Here is a 22,120-nt window from a genome sequence, read left to right on the forward strand (position 1 = left end):
AATTCCCTCTGACCCTGATAAAACTTTTTACTTTTAGGTGCTCACCTGGTAGAGGTTATCGACTGCCAACAAGTGCCTTGGTGAACCTTTCTCATGGGAGTCGCTCTGAAACAGGAAATCAGAAGTTGACAGCCATTGTGAAACCACAGCCAGCTGTGAATCACTATAGCTCAAATGCATCAATTTCATCTGGGCATTTGGGAGGTCTGAACCATTCCCCTCAATCACTTTTTGTTCCTACTCAAGTAAGACTTTTATTTAAATAATGAGCTTGAAAATATCTGTTTTCTCTTTATATATTTACTTGGTAGACTAACACTTATATTTTGTCTTATATCACCCAAATGTCCTATATTATCTCCTACAAAATGACATTAATTTGAAAGGTAAGGGAGAGGACTATATCATGTTTATCAAAAGCAATTTTCAGATTCCCACCATATAACTCATGGGTGATTTCCTTTATTTCATCTTCCTGAGGGCAAAACTTGAATTGTTTTGTGTGAGATACTTAACTTTATTTAATTCCATGGCCCCAAATTTTAACCAAACTTTTTGTTTTGTTTCTTTTGTTTTGTTTTTAAACATCTTTATTGGAGTATAATTGCTTTACATTGTTGTGTTAGTTGCTGCTGTATAACAAAGTGAATCAGCTATAGGTATACATATATCGCCATATCCCCTCCCTCTTGCGTCTCCCTCCCACCCTCCCTATCCCACCCCATCACAAAGCACCAAGCTGATCTCCCTGTGCTATGCGGCTGCTTCCCACTAGCTATCTATTTTACATTTAACCAAACTTTTTAATCCAAATAGCACATGTTTATTATAGACTAATTAGAAAACAGATAAATAGATGATAACAAAGGAAACAAGCAAAAATCCTCTCAAATCTCGTAGGTAACCACTGTCAAATTTTGGTGCATATTTTTCTAGATTTTTAATTTGCATGAAATCAGTTCTCCATAAGTAATAGCTGATTTTTTTAATCAGATTATTTTTGTGTAAGATAAAAATTTTTTTAATTTTTTTTAATTTAATTTTATTTATCTTTGGCTGCTTTGGGTCTTCGTTGCTGCACACGGGCTTTCTCTAGTTGCAGCGAGCGGGGGCTACTTTGTTGTGGTGCGCAGCCTTCTCATTGCAGTGGCTTTTCTTGTTGCGGAGCACGGGCTCTAGGTGCACGGGCTTCAGTAGTTACAGCACGCGGGCCCTAGAGCATATGGGCTTCAGTAGTTGCAGCACGTGGGCTCAATAGTTGCAGTGCATGGGCTCTAGAGCACAGGCTCAGTCGTTGTGGTACACGGGCTTAGTTGCTCCATGGCATGTGGGATCTTCCTGGACCAGGTATCGAACCTGTGTCCCCTGCATTGGAGGTGGATTCTTAACCACTGTGCCACCAGGGAAATCCCAAAAAATTTTTAAATAAATATTATTAAATGTTAGCTTGAATAAGATAATATGCCAGTATACTGGAAGACCAAAAAAAAAATCTTTTGGTGGGATATTGATTCAGTATAATCTTTTATAGCATTTGTAATGCTTTAAATATTTTTTAATAACCAATTACATCTGTAGAAGAACATTTTCACTCCAGCAGTATACTTTTATGATTACTATACTGAGCTCCAGAAAAAAAGAACTGAGATAACAGATAATGAAATTTAAATATCCTGTCTACTGCTAAATGGCTTTAATAAATAAATTATTTGATTTTTAATCTGAATCTTTATTTTTTCATGTTTCAGTTTTCCTTAAGAAGTTTTTTGTACTTTCCCAGGTACCTGCTAAAGATGATGATGAATTTTGCAACATTTGGCAATCCTTACAGGGATCTGGAAAGGTTCAACACTTTCAGCCACCTCTACAAGAGAAGGTTAGTATACCTTGCTTGATGGACATTTAATTTTTTTTAATTTATTTTATATTTCTCTTTTAGGTATGCAGTGATTAATTTTCCTCCTGAAATCTTATAAAATAGAAATAACACTTTGATCTTGAATTTTCTTAGTTCTCTTAGGCTACATGTGTTTTTGGACTAATGAGTAAGAATGTAGACAATTTTTCTATTTAATAAAGGCTTTAATGGCACTCATTAACTTACTCACTTCCACTTGAATGTATAGCTTTATGCTGGCAGTTGGTTGTCTTAAATGTGTATGAGCAAATTCACATTCCTTGATAGAATTTAAGAAGAGGAAAGAAATTCTGCTAAAAGAGTAGACTCAGGCACCAAAAAAAAAGGAAAAAGAAAAGGAATGAATTCCTACTACATTTTTTGCTAATTACTAACCTAACTTCTCAGCTTAGGTCAAAAAGGAATGTCCTCTCAGGTTTATAAACCAGTAGCCTGCACCATGAGGGCCTAATTTATTCTAATGTCCTCCCGTGATGGTGGCATCATCAGCACTAGGGAGGGGAAAATAGCAAAGGGAATGTTCGTAAAGTAAAAATAAAAAGTGAGAGTGACAACAACATTGTAAGTCAACTGTACTTCAGTTTTAAAATAAATAAATAATAAAGTGGGAAAAATAATCTAAACAAAGTTAAAAAAAAAAAGTGAGAGTTACAATGCACAGGTCACTTCTGCCAATATGCTATTTTAAGTTTTCCTTAGATCATTCATAAATCTTTCTACATAAATGTAATCCATACCAGATTTTTAAACCCTCTTTTCTTCTCTTATTTATTTAATATGGCTAACTCCTCAAGAGTGCTTTTTCATCATTCATTCATTCAACATGTATTTATTAAGTGCCTACCATGTGCCAGGCATGGTTCCATGCAGTGAGAACATAGCTGCAAACAAAACAAAAATCCTGGCTCTCATACAGTTAATACTGTAGGGAGGAAAGGACAATAAATAAGACCCCCCCAAAAAAATGGTATATTAGATGATAATATAAGTTTGAGAAAAATTGCAGGGAAGCAGGATAGGGAATTTTGGGGAGGGGGAAGGCAAGGTTTTGCAGGGTTTTTGTTTTTGTTTTTGTTTTTGTTTTTTTAAACACCATGTATTTATATTTTAATGATTTTCTTTTTTTTTTAATATTTTATTTATTTATTTTTGGCTGTGTTGGGTCTTCGTTTCTGTGTGAGGGCCTTCTCTAGTTGTGGCAAGCGGGGGCCACTCTTCATCGCGGTGCGTGGGCCTCTCTTATTGCGGAGCACAGGCTCCAGACGCGCAGGCTCAGTAGTTGTGGCTCACGGGCCCAGTTGCTCCGCGGCATGTGGGATCCTCCCAGACCAGGGCTCAAACCCGTGTCCCCTGCATTAGCAGGCAGACTCTCAACCACTGCGCCACCAGGGAAGCCCCTGTTTTTGTTTTTTTGTTGTTGGTTTTTTAGGGGTTTTTTTTGTTTTTTGTTTTTGTTTTTGTTTTTTTGCTTTGTTGATTTGTTTTGTTTGTTTTCTGGTTTCGGGGGTTTTTTTATTTTGGTTGTGCTGGGTCTTGGTTGCACCAGGTGGGCTCCTTAGTTGTGGCTCATCAGTTCCTTAGTTGCAGCACATGGGCTTCTTAGTTGCAGCAGGCGGGCTTCTTAGTTGCAGCTCATCAGCTCCTTAGTTGCGGCACGTGGGCTTCTGAGTTGCAGCAGGCAGGTTCCTTAGTTGCAGCTCACGGGCTCCTTAGTCGCGACTTACTGGCTTCTTAGTTGCAGCACACAGACTCCTTAGTTGTGGCATGCGAACTCTAAGTTGCAGCACGCATGTGGGATCTAGTTCCCTGACCAGGGATCGAACCCGGGCCCCCTGCGTTGGGAGTGTGGAGTCTTAACCACTGCGCCACCAGGGAAATCCCCTGCAGTTTTAAGTGGAATGTTCAGGTAACATTTGAGCAAAGATTTGAACGAAATGAAGAGTGGATATACAGATATCTGAGGGGAGAGTATTCAAGACAAAGTCAAAGGCCCTGTTGGGGGTGGTGATCCCTGGCATACACAAGGATGAGAAAGAAGACCATTTGGCTGAATCAATAGGGTGAGTTGTAGGAAATGTAATTAGAGAGGTAAGAGATTGATACTATGTAGGACCTCCTGGACCATTATAAGGACATTGGCTTTTACTCGGTGAGATAGGGAATCAGCAGAGGGTTTTGCACAGCAGAGTGACATGATTTGACTTATATTTTAATAGGATCACTCTGCCTGCTATCTTGAGAATAAAATGTAGAGGAACCAAGGTGGAAACAGAGACTAGTTCAGAGACTACTGAAATCATCAGGATAGAGTGGATATTGACTTGGACCAGGGTAGTAGGACCCTGTGAAAAGTGGTCAAATTCTAAACATATTTGGAAGGGATTTCCAGCTGATGATGAATTGGATATGCGGGTAAAAGAGAAAGAATGTATTAAAGGACGTGACTCTTAAGGTCTGAGTAACTAAAAGGATAGAGGGGCTATTAACTGAGATGGGAAAGACTGTAGATCTGGTAGGTTTGTGGGGGAAGATCAGGAGTTCAATTTTGGTAAGTTTGAGATATATACTAAACATTTAAGAAGAGTTATTGGAGTTAGATATTTGAGTGGAGATGTAGAGTTGGACATTGAGTCTGAAGGTCATCAATGTTATCCAGGCTGGAGAGAGAAATTTGGGAAGCATTATATACATATATATGTATATACACCCACACATATACATATACATATATGTGTGTATATGTGCATATGTGTGTGTGCATATATGTGTATATATCTATATTTATCTATATCCAAGAAAGTGGATAGATAGAAAAAAAGTTCAACAACTTAGCCTTAGAGCATTCCATCCTTCAAGAGTCAGCGAGACTAGGTGAAACTAACAAAGAAGACTGAGAAGGAATGGCTGGTGAGACGGGAAGAAAACCAGGGAAGGGTGGTTTCTAGATGCCACGTGAAGAACAGATGTCAGAGGGAACAGAGTAATCAACTGTGTCAAACGCTGCTGATGGATCAATTAAGATGAAAACTGAGAATTGACTATGCACAGAATTTAGCACATGAAGGCCATTGGGAACCTTGACAAGAACAGTTTCAGTTAAGTGATAGGAGCAAAATACTGATTAGAGTGGGTTTAAGAGAAAAGAGGAAGAGAGAAATTGGAGGCAGCAAATATGGGTAATTCTTTCAAGGAGTTTTGCTCTAAGAGAAAACATTACCCTGAGTCTCTCCTCTTTCCTTTCCCTATTTGTTCAGGTTCTTTGTTAACCTCTGTTCTTCCAGCCTTTCACGGGGGGCTGTTTCCCAAAACGCAACAGTCTTCTTTTCCTTTTTGCCTTATTCCTTGACTGGTGACTTTGGCTCTTACTTCTCTGCTAATTACCACTTAATCTATGTCTCTAATTCCAACCTCTCAATCAAGATCTAGCCCAATATCTCCAACTTTCTAGAAGACAGGTATAGATGGATGCTCCGCCATCACCTCAACTTCAAGATATCTCACAACTGACCTCATCTAAAGCCTCTTCTCTTATCCTTATTTTCTAACACAACCATTTACTCAGGCATATAATCTGAAAAGCATGAAGTCAAAAATTTTTGCTTCTTCTCTCTAATATTTTTTGCATTGAGTCCCCAAATCTTTTTACCCTTTCTCAGTTTTTACAACTGGACCTTAAATTGTCATCCCAGCCCTAGATTAATCTCCTATCTGTGCTTCCTGTTTCTTATGTCTTTCCTTTCTAGTCCTTCTTACATAGTACTTCCTACCTAATCTTTCCTAAAGGTCCTTTCACCAGTGTTGCTCAATCATGGCATAATTGAGCAACCTATCTAATTAATAAGGACTCCTGCTTTTGAACTCAGTTTATGCACTGTGGCAGTGTAGTGAAGATAAACCTGGTAGTAGACTCAGAATCAGGAAATCAGGTTTTGTGCCTCAAGTTGCACAAATCTGATTTCCCTGGGCTTCTGTGGCCTCGTGTATAAAATTAAGGCTTGGACTTAGATGAACTGTGAGGTTTTTTTCCAGCCCTCAACTAGTGTTGTTCAAATACTCTAGAATGTATAGGGCTCCCTGTTTAATACTAGTGGAATTCAACCTCAACCCAAACTAATATTTAGGCCTTGTATAATCCAACTCTGCATAGTTCTTATATAAAGTATGTCAACTATTTGGTAAAATGGTCTGTTCTAATCAGATTGGTCTCCTAACTTTCCCTTTCCCATAAACAGGTAATTTCCAGTTCAGATTATGTGTTTGCATTGTTCCTTCCACTTAGGATGCCCTTTCCTCTCTCACTGCCAAAAAGTCTACTAGCTATTACCACCAATTTCCTTGAGATGGAACGCCACACTTGATAATGTATTTCCTCAGAATCTTCTGTATGCATCTCTTATTATTAGGTGCTATTTCATTATTTATATCAGCTGAACACTCCCATGTTCTATCTCCTGTATATTCTAAGAATTATGAGCCACCACATATAACACTTATATCCATGAAGCCTTAATAAGCAGCCTGGAATTCATCTGATAAGCAAATTATAGAGAACGCAACATGATTTTTTTTTTTTAAAGGTATTCAAGCTTCTGGAAAAGGCAAAACTATAGAGTCAGTAAAAATATCAGTGGTTGCCAGGGATTATTGGGAATGGGAGAGGTGAATTGGTGGAGCACAGAAGATTTTTAGAGCATTGAATATGCTCTGTATGATACTATAGTGATGGATACATGTCGTTACACATTTGTCCAAACCCATAGAATATATAACACCAAGAGTGAACCCAGTGTAAAATAAGGACTTGGGGTAACAATTATGTGTCATTGTAGGTTCATCAGTTGTCACAAATGCACCACTCCAGTGGGAATGTTGATAATGGGGAAGGCTGTGCATGTGTGGGACGGGAGGTATAGGGGAAATCTCTGTACCTTCCTCTCAATATTGGTGTGAACCTAAAACTGCTCTTTCAGAAAGTCTTTAAGGGCTTCCCTGGTGGCACAGTGGTTAAGAATCCATCTGCCAATGCAGGGGACACGGGTTCGAGCCCTGGTCTGGGAAGATCCCACATGCCACAGAGCAACTAAGCCTATGCACCACAACTACTGAGCCTGCGCAACTAGAGAAAGCCCATGCCCAGCAACAAAGACCCAACACAACCAAAAATAAATAAATAAATTTATTTTTTTTTAAAAAGTCTTTAAAAAAAACATTCAAGTCTTTATTGGCAGAATATGACAATGTGACTGACACAAATAGCTTTATTTAGACATCAAACAGAATAACTCAAAAAACCATACTTAAAAGTAGGATATTTTCTTTCTAATTAAACTTAGGGCACTGTTTCTCTGAAATGGTACTGTGAACTTGGGTTTTAGAGTTAGAGCTCAGATATCAGCTCCTATTTAGTTCTGTAACCAATTACATTATCACTTTGAGCCTCAGTTTACTCCTCTATAACATGGAATCAAAATACACCATAGCATTTTTATGATTATAGCATTATTATAATGATGTTAAGATAATGGATGCAAAGTACATCTTAACCATGCCTGGCACATAATAGACACACAGTATTCGTTCACACCAATTTATTGATCCTGATGTTCTAATTCCCTTCTTTAGAGTCAGAATCCCCCACCAGCCATTGTGCTATGTGGATGGAAGTCTCTTGGCCCTTTTTTTTTTTAAGAGTAAAGAACCCTAGATGTTCTTGTGCATATGAGCTCATCAGACCTTCCTTCACACTTTGGTGCATATCACAACTATTTTAGAGCATGTCCACTGCCAACTAAGACACGATGTGCCTTCGTACCCAGTGTTCATTCGTCTGTGCTCAGAAAAAAATAAATAGGGCCCACCAAAAGCAAAATTGTGTAATCATTGTAAAGTGATTAATTTGTATTGAACATCTCTAGCCCCTACTTCTGCTTCCCCTTCCCACTTCAGCTGTGGCAAGTTATCTGTCTCTTTTTGCCTTCAGGCCTCTTCTCCCTATCAGAAAGCAAAAGGATCTGCTGTGATCTTTATATGAAACTTACTCATGTCATTTTGCTAATTTTGTCCATTCATGCACTGTCTCAATTACAGTAGCTTTATAGTCAGTCTTGCTATCTGGTAGTGGTAATAGTCTTCCAGCATTTGAAAACCTTGACATTATAAATATTAATTAATAAAAATCAGGTATTACGGGAAAGGATGTGAAAGGGCTAATAATATCCTCAACTTTTATAACATAGGGACAGGAATGATGAATTTTTTAAAACTCTAATGGAAATTTTTAAAATAACGAAGTCAAGAAAATAGTATAATAAATCTACATGTACCCATCCTTTACCTTGAACATGTCCAGTTCTGTTTCTTCCATGATACCTATTCATTTCCTATCCCCACATACCCCAGAGATAGGATTATTTTGAAGCAAATCTAGAGAGATCTTTAGAGGCTGATATTTCTGTTAGGAAGAAACATTCACCTAAAGTTTAATCTTTAGTTTCTGTATTAACTTCAAACAAAATTAGATTGAATTCTTTCTATTGAAAGCATTTTTGTAAAATGATTGTTTTCTGTGTACCTTACTATCTAACTAATGCATAGAGAAACGTCTGGAGTTGTGATCATAATGTTAATAATGGTTATTTGGGGGCGGTAGAATTTGAGTGGTTTTCTTAAATTCTCTGTACTTTTCTGCATTCCTTAAATCTTTTTCTAGTGAGCTCTATAACTTTTATAAAAATAATAAAGTATTTATTAAGCATTGAAGAAGAGAAGTAGTTTTAATATTAAGAGTTTGTTTAAATCATTTATAAGAATTTTAATTTTCAGGGTGCAGTTCTACCTCAAGAAATAAGTCAAGTAACTCAACATCACAAATCTGGCTTTAATGAGAACAGTGTTAAGCAAAGAAAACATGAGCCTCACAGAAAATGTAAGTTATGAATTAGAAAGTGTACTTGTGGTGCTAACTGCTTCCTTTTATTTGTATTAATTAACAGCTTTGTTGAGTTGTAATTCATACATGATAAAATTCATCCTTTTAAAGTATACAATCAGTGTTTTTTGGTGTTTTCACAAAGTTGTACAACCAATGCCACTGTCTAAATTTAGAACAATTTCATCTCCCCAAAAAGAAATACCATACTTATTAGTAGTGATTCCCCTAGTCCTGGCAACCACTAATTTACTTCTGCCTCTATGGATTGACCTATTCTGGATATTTCACGTAAACAGAATCATAAAATATGTGACCTTTGAGACTGGCTCCTTTAACTTGGCATAATCTTTTCAGGGTTCATCCATGTTGTAGCATGTATCAGTACTTCATTCCTTTTTACAGCTGAACAATATTCTATAGTATGAATACTATATTTTGTTTATCCATTCATCCATTGATGGACATTTGGATTGTTTCCACTTTTGGGCTGTAATAAATAATGCTGCTGTGGATGTTTATGTACAAGTTTTTGTGTGAACGTATGTTTGCAGTTCTCTTGGGTATATATGAATGAATGGAATAACTGAGTCATGTGTTAACTCTATGCTTAACTTTTTGTGGAACTGCCAAACTGTTTTCCAAAGTAGCTGTACCATTTTACATTCCCACCAGCAATACAGGAGGATCCAATTTCTTTACATCCTCCATAACACTTGTTATTATCCATCTTTTTTATTATAGCCATCCTAGTGAATGTAAAGTAGAGTCTCCTTGTGGTTTTCATTTGTAATTCATTAATGACTAATAGTGTTGAACATTTTTTCATGTGCTTATTGTCTGTTTGTATATCTTCTTTGGAGAAATATATATTCAAATCCTTTGCTCATTTTAAAATTGGGTTGTCTTTTTATTCTTGAGTTGTAAGACTTCTTTTTATGTTCTGTATCCTATATGCTGAGCAGATATTTGATTTGCAAATATGTGCTCTCATTCTCTGGGTTGTCTTTTAACTTTTTTTAGTGTCCTTGAAGCACAAAAGTTTTTAGTTTTCATCAAGTCCAATTTATCTATTTATTTCTACTGTTTCTTTGTTTGCTTATGCTTTAGGTATCATATAAGAAACCATTGCCTAATTCAAGGTCACACAAATTTACACCTATGTTTTCTTCTAAGAGTGTTATAGTTTTAGCTCTAACGTTTTGGTCTTTTTTTCATTTTTGAATAAGTATATACATGGTATGAGATAGGGGTCCATATTCACTCTTCTGCATGTAGATATCTAGTTGTCCCAGAACTACTTGCTAAAAGACAGTTCTTTCCCCATTGAATTCTCTTTGCACTCCATTGAATTGTCTTGGCACCCTTGTCAGAAATCAACTGACCATAGATGTATGGGTTTATTTCTAGTTTGTCAATTCCATTTCAACTATCTATATGCAATCTTTTTGTGAACAACACACCGTCTTCATTACCATAGCTTTGTTATCAGTTTTGAAATTGGGAAGTTTGAATCCTCCAACATTGTTTTTCTTTTTCAAGATTATTTTGTCTGTTCTGGTCTCTTGCATTTCCATATGAATTTTAGGATCAACTTGTCTATTTCTGCAAATATGGCAGCTGGAATTTTTATAGGGATCATACTGAATCTGTAGACCACTTTGGGTAGTACTGTCATTTAGCAATATAAAGCCTTTCTGTTTCTTTCAATGATGTCTTGTAGTTTTCAGTGTACAAGTCTTGAACTTTTTTTGTTAAATTTATTTCTAAGTATTTTATTCTACGTAATACTATTGTCAGTGGAACTGTGTTCTTAATTTGGTGGGGGGGAGATTGTTCATTACTATTTATAGAAATAAAACTGACTTTTGTATATTGATCTTGCATCCTCCCACCTTGTTGAACTTATTTATTTGCCCTAATTTTTTTGGCTTCTGCAAATAGAGATAGTTTTACTTCTTCCTATACAATCTGGATGCCTTTTATTTATTTTTCTTGCCTAATTGCTGTGGATAAAACCACCAGTACAATGTTGAATAGCAGTGGTGTCACTTTTAATTTTCCTCCTTTTTACAAGAATTCTTCCTTACCTTCCTCTCTTCCTTTCTTTTCCCCTCTCTGTTCCCTCTCTTCCCTTTCCTTCCCATCTTTGTCCCTTCCTTCCTCTCTCATTCCATCCCCTCCCTCCCCCTTCCATCCCTTCCCCTTACTTCTTTCCTCATCCTCTCTTTCCTCTTTTGTCTCTCCCTCTCTCCCTTCTTCCTTCCTTTCTTCTTTTTTCCCTTTCCTCCTTCCTCTTCTAATCCATCCTTTTCACTTTCTTTCTGTTCCCGTCATTTCCCCTTAACAGGAATACTAAAATAGCTTCCTAATTGGTCTCTTACTCCTTCTACCTAGCTAATAAGCCACTGCCATATTATAATTTTCTTAAGGCACAATTCTGATCAGGTTCCTACCAGCTCAAAACCTTTCTGTGATTGTGCCCATTGCCTACCAATATAATTCTATAGTCTTCAGTCCTTTGCAGATTGTGGCTGCAGCCTGCTTCTCTAGTTCAGTTAAGCTGCATTATACTCCTCAACCTCCAGCAGAACTGGTCTGTTTTTAGTTCCACAAATATTCCTTGCTTTCTGCTTCTACTATTATTTGTCTTTTCTCCTATTATTTTCTTTGCTGGAATACTTAGCCTCTTATTCTGCCCTTTGGAAACCTGGCGTCCTGCAAGGTTCAATTAGATGCCACTTTTCTTTTTCCCTTATTGTTGTCATCTGTGAGTTTATCTTCTCACCCTCATCTAAATAATAAGTTCCTCAAGATCAGGGCCTTTGTCTCCTTGGAATTCTGTGAATTTTTTACACAGTGCCTTGCTATGGTAAATACTTGGTAAATTTAATTGGTGTGCAGCAAATTTCATTTAACAAAATTTCTGGTTTTTTGTCTCTAGTTAAAGAAGAGTGTAAGAGTCCTAAAACTGAGAGTCGGTCACAAAAAATATCAAATAGGCAGGTAAGCTTCTTAAAATCACATTTCTAGTAGCCCACTTTTTTTTTTCTTTTTTTTTAAACATCTTTATTGGAGTATAATTGCTTTACAGTGGTGTGTTAGTTTCTGCTTTATAACAAAGTGAATCAGTTATACACATACATATGTCCCCATATCTCTTCCCTCTTGCATCTCACTCCCTCCCTCCCACCCTCCCTATCCCACCCCTCTAGGTGGTCACAAAGCACCGAGCTGATCTCCCTGCGCTATGCTAGTAAGCCCACTTTTTATTGTAGTTGGTGGCTCTGTAGCATCTGACTGAATTTTGCAGCCCTTTCAGCCAGATTCATAAAGTGCATGACAAGAGGGTTGCTGAGCCTGTCAGTCACTTGGATGGGAGGTTGCACAGCTAGAGTCCAGGATTTGGAACTAGAGATACCTGAAGTTCTGGTTCTGCCATTTAACAGCTAGGTGGCCTTGAGCAATTCACTACACTTCTCACAGCCTCAATTTCTTCACCTTTAAAATGGAGATAAAAATATATCACTTGTGTCTCTCATTATATATAGTCTATATATACATAAATACATACAAACATACCTACATATATGAATATATGTGGGTACATTATATGTATAAAATATGTAGAAATATGTATATTCAGTGAAAGTATATGTACCAACATGGCAAAGTTAACAGTTGATTCTGTGGAGTTAGGTTAATGGGGGAAACTGAGATCATTTATGTTTTATTTTATAGTTTGTTGTTTGATAAGGAGTATGTATGTATTTTATAATCAAAAAAACATTTTAAGTCTAAAAATATCTATGTACACTTATGTGCATTTTTATATGCATATTATATAACACAAAGTTTTTAAAAATTAGATCTCTTATAAGCTATAATATATTACATTTATAAAAGATACTTTAGCAGATATCTTGGCACATAACAGGTTCTCAGCCCATTAATTTTTAGGTACCAATAAAGGGTTGAATTGCATGACTTTCAGAGTCATCTCTTTCTGCAACTCTTATGCTATAGTTTCCTTTCTTCTAGAGAAGGGGTTCGTAAACTCTTTGTGCCATGGACCTCTTTGGTGAAGCCTATGGACTCTTTCTCAGAATAATAGTTTTAATGCTACAGTAAAATACATAAGATTTGAAAGAAAACCAGTAATATTGAAATACCATTAGAATCACCACCATTGTGTTTTATTGCCTGCATTCATAATTGAAGGGAATGCTAAGTCTCATTTAGAAATTAATGAAAGTAAAGGTGGAATTTTTTCCCTCATCAAGTTTATGGGCCCCCTTTTTTCTCATGGTATAAAAGAGAAAATAACACATTAAAAAGTTTGCAGCAATTTATTTAGAATACTATTAAGTCGGAATTATAATTTTATTTGCACAAAAACTCATTCTTCCTCTCTTACAGGCGTTTGAAGGGCCTGCCAAATGTAGTGTTAAGCTTTTGAAGAGAAATGAAAGAGCAGAAGTCTCAGAAAACCGAAAGGTTGAAACTAGTTATCCAAATGCCATTGATCAGCTAAAAGACTGTTTATTCAAGTTCTCTTCCCAAACTTTAACACCTGGGAAGACGATTGAGTGAAAATTAAATGATCATTTTTGTACATAAAACTCTCAACTATTTTCGTGTCCTTGTACTTTCATCTTCATGCACAAAATATTTATTCTTTTAGCCTAATCCTGGAATTGAGAACTTCTTAGCATCCTTGAATATCTCCAAAGAAAATGAAGTACAGTCATCTCATCATAAAGAGCCTCCAAGCGAAGAACATTTGTCACCACAGTCATTTGCTATGGTTCGTATTTTGTAAGAGCTTGTACACTATGGTAATTTCATTACTGTTAGCCATACATACCCTGTGCAACAGTTAAAACACTTTCTCTTATGTAGACTGGTGTGTGGCATTATTATTGTCATCCTGTGAGAAAGATCGGGCTGCCCTGGGCAGTTTAGCCACCATAGCTCCCTTGCTTTTCAAACATTACCACTAGACAGTTTGGTCAAAAGTTAAGCAGAATGATAAGTATTGTTTCTTTGCCAGGAAACGTGAAATTTTTTTTTCAACTCTATTTATTTTCCTTATTCTCTATCTGAATGTAGTTATCGTCTTAATTTTTAACAATGGAACTTATTAAAAGAAACATCAGTAAGGTCTGTAACTTTTAACTTTTCTCCCCTATCCCCACTATCTCCATACCAATCATTTTCAAAACAGAAGGGAACTCGGATGCTTAAAGAAATTCTAAAAATTGATGGCTCTGACACTGTGGACCGTAAGAATGAGATGAAACAATTTGGTAATGAAGTCACTGTTTCCTCTAATAGAAGAGATGAATATGGATCTTCCTCACAGCCTAAACAAAGTAAGAAATTAAGTAAGTAAGCTAAGTACTAATACTAATAACCAATCACTTCAAAAATTCAGTTCATTTATTTTTTAATCATGTGATTTTTAAAGATAATTAAGTATAATTAAGAGTAACAAATAAGAGTATAATTTTATACTTGTGTCATTTATATAACATAGTAACTATGTAACCAATAGATCTGTAGTCCCTAAATGTCTTCTTGTGACTATGTTTTTTTTAATATTTCTTTTTTTTTAATAAGTTTATTTTTTTAATTTAATTTTATTTATTTTATTTTATTATTTATTTTGGTTGCACCGGGTCTTAATTGCAGCAGGTGGGCTCCTTAGTTGCAGTTCGCCGGCTCCTTAGTTGTGGCACATGTGCTCCTTAGTTGCGACCAGCAGGCTCCATGCATGTGGGATCTAGTTCCCTGACCAGGGATTGAACCGGCATCCCCTGCACTGGAAGGCAGATTCTTAAGCACTGCACCACCAGGGAAGTCCCTCCTTGTGACTACTTAAATTATACTATTACAGATACTCATTCTGGAGATTCCAAACCTGGAAATGTTTTCACATTTTAGCTTTTTCTCAGTAATTTAAAAATGATTATGTAACTTAAATACATTATTTAACTTTTCTATAAATTCTTTTTTTTTTTTTTTAATTTTATTTATTTATTTATTTATTTATTTATGGCTGTGTTGGGTCTTCGTTTCTGTGCGAGGGCTTTCTCCAGTTGCGGCAAGCGGGGGCCACTCTTCATCGCGGTGCGCGGGCCTCTCACTATCGCGGCCTCTCTTGCTGCGGAGCACAGGCTCCAGACGCGCAGGCTCAGTAATTGTGGCTCACGGGCCCAGCTGCTCCGCGGCATGTGGGATCTTCCCAGACCAGGGCTCAAACCCGTGTCCCCTGCATTGGCAGGCAGATTCTCAACCACTGCGCCGCCAGGGAAGCCCTTCTATAGATTCTTTTTATCTATAAAATAACATTGCAAATGATGGTTGTGATAATTGTATGACATATATAAAGCAGTTAGCACTGTGTCTGATACATCATAGGTGCCAATAATTGATATTAGTATTATGTTAAAATAACTTGACCCACATAAAAATAGAAGAAGCTGTAAAATCAATTTAAAATAATTAATGGAGGCACACACTGGAAAGTGGGCACTTACCTTAAGTCTAAGAAACCTATAGCATAACATCTGGCACATAGCTGGATTTCAGTAGATGTCCATCATTACACCTACCTTTTACGTCCCCTGTAGTTTAATATTTTGACTGTCTAATTATCTGCAAAAGCCTACCAGGAAAAATGACTCATGCAAAAGTAGATTGGGGACAGAAATTTCTCAGAGAGGTAAAAAACATTTTGAAATAAGCTAATCTGAGTTTATTAAGTATCAAAATCAGAGCCTAACTTCATTTATGCTCCCCTGAGTATTGGGATAAATAATTTAAAATTCCAGTAACTATCAGGAAACAATATTTATCATAGGGACAGATATGCTCTTGAAATAGAGCAAAATAAAATTTTAAAACAATATTGGATAAATATGGTCCCACTGTCAAAAACAAGTAACTTTTACTATACTTCAGTATAGTGAAAAATATCATCTACCTTAGAGTCAAGAACTCAGTATCCAGCCCATGTAATAGAACTAATGTGTGACTTCAGGCAAGCCACTTAACTTTTTTTTAATCTATAACAGTAATAGGTTTAGATTCATTCTTCACTGGGGTGTGCTTTTTGTTCTGTTCGTGAGTTTGTTGATTATAAAGAATGTGAACTTTCAGAATTTTTAAATCATAATAAAGGCACTTAAAAGACTTAATTTCAGAAAAACTTTTAAGAAACATTATTTTAGAGCAAATAAAACATTCATCCATGTGTCTCAGAAAGTAGGATGGAATTTTGAGAAGACTGAAGCTAAAGCCTCAGGACTTAAGAATTAATTGTAAATCAGCTCAAGAAAGCCATTTGCGTGTTTAGATTTTGCCTGTAAATAACTATGTAGTCATTAACCTCTCACGATGCTAATTTTTGGCAGTCATCTACTTATCATATTTTTAAATCTTTGTCTTAATTATATATCAGTAATTAATTGTAATCATCTAAAATCTTCATTGAATTCTAGTCATTTTAGGCAAAACTAAATAGTTCTTATATTTGCTTCATGGGAGATTCCTCTTCTCACTTTTTTTTTTTTTTTTTTTTTTTAGAAATTCACGTTCTTTTATTTATTTATTTATTTATTTATGACTGTGTTGAGTCTTCGTTTCTGTGCGAGGGCTTTCTCTAGTTGCGGCAAGTGGGGACCACTCTTCATCGCGGTGCGCGGGCCTCTCACCATCGCGGCCTCTCTTGTTGCGGAGCACAGGCTCCAGACGCGCAGGCTCAGTAATTGTGGCTCACGGGCCCAGTTGCTCCGTGGCATGTGGGATCTTCCCAGACCAGGGCTCGAACCCGTGTCCCCTGCATCGGCAGGCAGATTCTCAACCACTGCGCCACCAGGGAAGCCCCTCTTCTCACTTTTTAACAATGTCCTCCTTGCTATTCTGTAAAGCCCTGCCGTAATTGCATAGTTTGAGATATCATTGAATGTGGATATGTCCTTTTCCCTTTTTTGGCAGCATCTTATATGAACAAGCCTCACAGTGCTAGTGAGTACCATAACGTTCAGTCTGTGGACAGTGTGTGCTGGCCTGCCGCCAGCCAGATTCCTCCTGTGTCCACGCCAGTAACTGAACTTTCTCGAATTTGTTCCCTTGTTGGAATGCCACAACCAGATTTCTCCTTTCTGAGAACACCACAGGTATTGTATATTACCGTTCTTCCATTTACATAAGTTATTGAACACTGAGCTTAAATAAATTGACTGAAAATCTTTAGCTAGAAATAATATAGTGGAGCTGATTTTTTTGACTTTATGAGCAGCATAGATTAATACCTCTCACTCTGGGTCTTCCATTTATGCCTAACCAGACCCCTCAGAGAAACTGATAGAGGAACCTGGGCAGCAGGTAGCCTCGCAAGATTCTTCAGACTGATAGAGCTAGGGATCTTGTTCTCCAGCAGCAGTTTTCAAACTTTTTGGTCTCAGAAACTCCCCATCTTTTTTTTGAGGACCCCAAAGAACTTTTGTTTACTTGTGTTATATCCATATTTACCAAATAAAAAATTAAAACTGAAAAAAACAATTTTAATGTTGTTAATTAAAAATGACTTCGAAAAAAATTTAATGAGAAGAGTCGCATTGCTCTACTTTTTTGCAAGTCTTATCCATCTTCTAGCTGAATAGAGAAGCTAGGTTCTCATATCTGCTTCTTACTATCAATCTCTTGTAATACGTGGTTTTGGTTGAAATATATGAAGAAAATCTGGCCTCACACAAATAGATAGTTGGAAAAAGGAAGAAAATTTTAATAGCCTTTTCATATAACTGTGGATATTCTTTGATACTACATTAAAACATGGTATTTTCTTAAAAGTTAGTGCAATGTAGAATCTGAAATTATATCAATGAACTTTTTGTTCTCTGTATACTTATGAGAAAATGAGAGTGAAAAGGGCAAATAGCATTTTCATATTATAATAAAAATAGTTTGAACCTCAAGGATCCCCAGAAAGGGGCTCAGGGACCTCCAGGATCCCCACACTGCACCTTGAGAACCACGGCAGGAAGGCTGTTTTCTCCTTTTTATATCCAGATTCTTGACACATTCTCACCTAAAGCAGAAAGCATGATTAAACTAATAATACTACATAAAAATGGCTACCTTTTGAAAAAGTAACATTTTTTAAAAATCTTTTTTATAAAAGAAAAGCACATACTGTAAAGAATTATCATTTAAATATAAAATCAGTCAGAACCCCTGAGTCTTTTAAATTTTAGCAGTTAATTCATATTAGCGAAATATGTGCTATTTAAAGGATGGTGGAAAGCAGAGGTCAGCAGATTTTTTCTATAAATGGCCAGATAGGAAATATTTTAGGCTTTGTGGGCCATATGGTCTCTGTCACAACTACTCACCTCTACAATTACAGTATGAAAACAGCCATAGGTGATACATAAGAGTGGGCTTGGCTGTGTTCCAATAAAATCTTACATACAAAACAAGTAGAAAACCTAGTTTCCTGATCTGAGATACAAAGAAAAAAGTTTTGCTGGCTTTCATTTACATTATGATGCTTGGTCCTTCAACTAGCTTAGAGATCATTTTAACTTTGTAAACATTGAAAGATAAAGCAACAATTGTAAAGTTTTTGCATCATAACCCAGAACTTAAGCTGATAGTCCTTTTTTGAATTCTTAAATTTTTTTTTACAAAATGTTAGATGAAATTATTCCATTTGTTTAAACTAAGCTTTGGAGGAGGAGGTCGACTTCCTGGACAGATAACTTCATAACCATTCCTGTTCTTTTTTTTAGACAATGACAGTTTGCCAGGTAAAATTATCTAACGGCTTACTGGTACATGGGCCACAGTGCCATTCTGAAAATGAAGCCAAGGAAAAAGCTGCACTTTTTGCTTTACAACAATTGGTGAGAACTGTCCATGAATTCTCTACTAAATCTTTAATTAATCCCTCTCGATGTTTTTTGTTGCATTGTTTTATAACTTTTAAATACTTCCATAGGGCTCCTTAGGAGTGAATTTCCCTTTGCCTCCACCAATATTTCCAAGTTATCCTCCTGCTGTACCACCTGGAACCATTCCTCCAGTTTTTCCCCAACCTACTGGTAAGGTATTTTGCTCTTCTAAGTATTTGTTATTGAATTATATTGTTTTTAGAAAGTTCTTTTAAGAAGCATCATTTTGAGGAAACCAAAAAAATTACCAGAATGTTTAGGTAATTTAAGGAGTTGTGAGAAGTAAGCCTGAAACCAGAGCCTGCAGGTTCATCTAAAAATACCATTTGCCCTCCTACAGTCTATAGTGTGGCTAGATAGAGTAGGAAGGACTGTTCTCTGTTTTGGGCAGCCCAGTAGCTGCCAATGCATGAATTTGGGTTTAAGGTAGACATCAAAAACACAGGGACGGGGGGCGGGGGGGCGGGGGGGTGGTTGTAGGGAGTTGGGGGAGGTGTGGGAAGAAAAAACAGAGATGAAGGGAATAAGAAGCTGTGGATTTGAAAGAAACTGCCCTTGGTGATGAGGGAAATGAAGAGCGGAGGGGATTTTGAACTTACTCTATGTGTGTTTCTTAATACTCTCTCACCTTAAGGATAGGTACATAGAAGACTAAAGAGCTTTTAAAAGATAATTACTCTTAAAAGAATTTTTTTTTTAAGTTTTACAAAAAAAAAACAAACCATAATCAGAGTACCCTACTTGGCTTTGCAGTAATAATATTTATACAGTCACATATCATAAACACTTTATAATTTTAAACAAACATTGTAATATACTTACATTGGGAGGACAGGGTAAGTAGTGAGGGGTGGTATAAAAGAACTGAATTTTGATCTAGCATAACAGGAAGTCTAAAAATGCCTAAAATTGAAAAATCAACTAGCAGTATAAGCAAATTATTGAACAGTTTGGAAATAAACAGCTAAAACAGTTAAACCTGGGATGGACCAGATGACTGCTATATTATGTTGAAAACCCTTTTTATTACGATATGTATGTGTATAATTCTCTTTACTTTGATTTGTTTAAAAATTCAATTTGTCTAAGGTCGTAAGTTACTAAGTAGCAGTAGTAGCATTCAAAAGCAAATATATCTAATTACAAAGCCCACAATTTTGTTACTGTACTACACTGGCATTCCTTTGCCTGTATAAACAATGTTTAGTCATAAAATTTTTATGGCACAGTGGATCTGAAGTTTTCATATAGCTCAAGGTAGTAAGTCCACTATAACCTGGAAAATCTAATTTAACTGCTTTTTCACTTTCAAAAATGAATCCAGCAACTATATATCAATTAATTTTAAGTAATTAGTTCATGCAGGTTACCTAAAGGTCTGCCCACAAGCTTCTCTCAAAAAGGATTTGTCTTATGAGAATATATTATCTAAAAGGAATGATTGTTTTCCCATTTATTGTCAATATTTTATAGCTTGATATTTTACCTTTTTAATGTTGATTATTATGTTTACGTTCATTATTATATCATGTTTATTAGTGTATTTTTACCTACCTAGAATTTTAAAGTTTAATTGGAGTTCTTTTGGTTTTGTGCTCTCCAGTGTTCCAATAATAATATATGATATAAAAGCCATGAGATTTGAATGTTAATCAGGAGAAAACAACTTATGCATCAGATTAAGATTTTAAAGTTATTTTATAGATTTCCACTTTATGGTATGAAAGGGTCCCAATGGAGAAAAATATAGTTTATATTTAGGACAGTGATTTTGGGAAATGGTTGAGTTGACCTATGCATAAGATTACTATAGCATCTTTTAAATAGATTTTCTTGGTCTTATAACTGCCACCAAAGTTGCACATAATTTTCTAAATCTTACTAGTGTGTTTCATATTAAAACTGTTCTTTATCCTGGAATTTTTACATCTGTAATTCATAACATTGAAATATATTATGATTCTTCTCTCCTGATCCAAACATTTTTTAAGTAGCTGAGTTTTAGTTAAGCTATACTGTCTTATAATTCTGGCTGCCTTTTTCTCTCTTTAAAAGGAAGGTTTGAGCACAGTACATACCTTCTTTGGTGGCAATGTGCTGGTGTCTCGATTGTCATTGTTTAATGCAGTAGTTCCCAAATGTTGCACTGATGCTGACTGCGGAAGAGTCACCTGTGGAGCTTATTAACAATACAGATTACTGGGCCCCTCAGAGTCTGATGTACTAGGTCTGGAGCCTTGCCCAGGAATCTGTATTTCATAAGCTCCCTATGTGATTCAGATACACAAATCAGTCTTGGGAACCACTGATTCAAGGCGCTTTTAATAAGAAAATGTAAATTTTTTTTAAAATTCTTGAATTACAAATATCAGAATAGGGAAAAAGATTCTACATGTTATATGAAAGTGATCAGGTTTCAAGACTTGAGCTTTTTTGGTTTTTTTGTAGGCTGGGATCACTATGGAAGCAACTTAGCATTGGGGGCAGGTGAGATTCTTAAGATTTCTCTCTTTGTGCCCTGGCTTTTCTCCCCCAAGGGACAGTTTCATGACCCTTTTATTATTTTTTAAAATATTATTACAAATATTCCTAAAGCTTATATCAGTATATGGTACTATTGGCCTTCGTAGGCCAGACAGCATAATGATAAGCTGACTTCTGTAGATGATTCACAGTCCTTAAGGGGCTCCTGAGGTTGAACATTGTAAGCAAGGGTAATCAGAAATTAAGTGTATATGCCCTTTGCCAAAGCGAAAAAAGCCAAAAAAGGGTAGCAGAAGGAGGTCTTAAATTTCAAGGCTTTTATGATACCATTTTACTAAAACAGCTTTTCCATGATTTTTAACAGCTAATATAATGCCCTCATCATCTCATCTCTTTGGCTCAATGCCATGGGGACCACCAGTGCCAGTTCCTGGGAAGCCCTTCCATCATACTTCATATGCTGGGACCATGCCCATGGCTGGAGGAATGCCAGCTGGTGTGCACAATCAGTTCATACCTCTACAGGTGAGACCTGAAAGAGAATTATTATATTTTTTTAAGAGAATCAGTTTCTCACTGCTCAAAGACCATTGATAAAATTTTGTATATTCAGTAATTATTCAGTGCCAACTAGAAGTCCATTCATTACTGGTCTGAGTACTGAGAATATATTTTGACCAGTGGTGACCAGTCTGACCTGTTCCCTGCTGTCTGAGTTTGTGTTCTAATAGATAATAATAATTGCAACAAGTAATAACATCCTTTTCTAGAACAAAGGGATTTAAAATCAGGAATATGAATTTTCTTTATATTTAAGTTATGGATAAT

General features: G+C 36.2%; 1 protein-coding gene across 8 annotated transcripts in view; it reads left to right on the plus strand.

The window, feature by feature from the left end:
• The window catches only part of XRN1 (5'-3' exoribonuclease 1), a 99,497-nt gene that overhangs the window by 72,244 nt on the left and 5,133 nt on the right, over positions 1-22,120 (plus strand). For 3 of the 8 annotated variants that reach the window (XR_014245136.1, XM_082393759.1, XM_082393760.1), the window contains exons 31-41: positions 38-245; positions 1,781-1,876; positions 8,741-8,843; positions 11,791-11,852; positions 13,531-13,653; positions 14,074-14,233; positions 16,848-17,029; positions 18,647-18,760; positions 18,856-18,958; positions 21,257-21,295; positions 21,657-21,817. Coding sequence is in view for 7 of the 8 variants with exons in the window: in XM_082393759.1 (XP_082249885.1) it covers positions 38-245; positions 1,781-1,876; positions 8,741-8,843; positions 11,791-11,852; positions 13,531-13,653; positions 14,074-14,233; positions 16,848-17,029; positions 18,647-18,760; positions 18,856-18,958; positions 21,257-21,295; positions 21,657-21,817 (1,351 nt within the window). In the remaining variant the exon portion in view is untranslated. Of the gene's footprint in view, positions 1-37; positions 246-1,780; positions 1,877-8,740; positions 8,844-11,790; positions 11,853-13,265; positions 13,377-13,530; positions 13,654-14,073; positions 14,234-16,847; positions 17,030-18,646; positions 18,761-18,855; positions 18,959-21,256; positions 21,296-21,656; positions 21,818-22,120 lie in introns of all 8 variants that reach the window. The other 5 variants (XM_082393764.1, XM_082393765.1, XM_082393761.1 and 2 more) reach the window with 5 other exon arrangements.

Source organism: Balaenoptera borealis (assembly GCF_965194805.1).
Source record: "Balaenoptera borealis genome assembly, chromosome: 5".
NCBI lineage: Eukaryota > Metazoa > Chordata > Mammalia > Artiodactyla > Balaenopteridae > Balaenoptera > Balaenoptera borealis.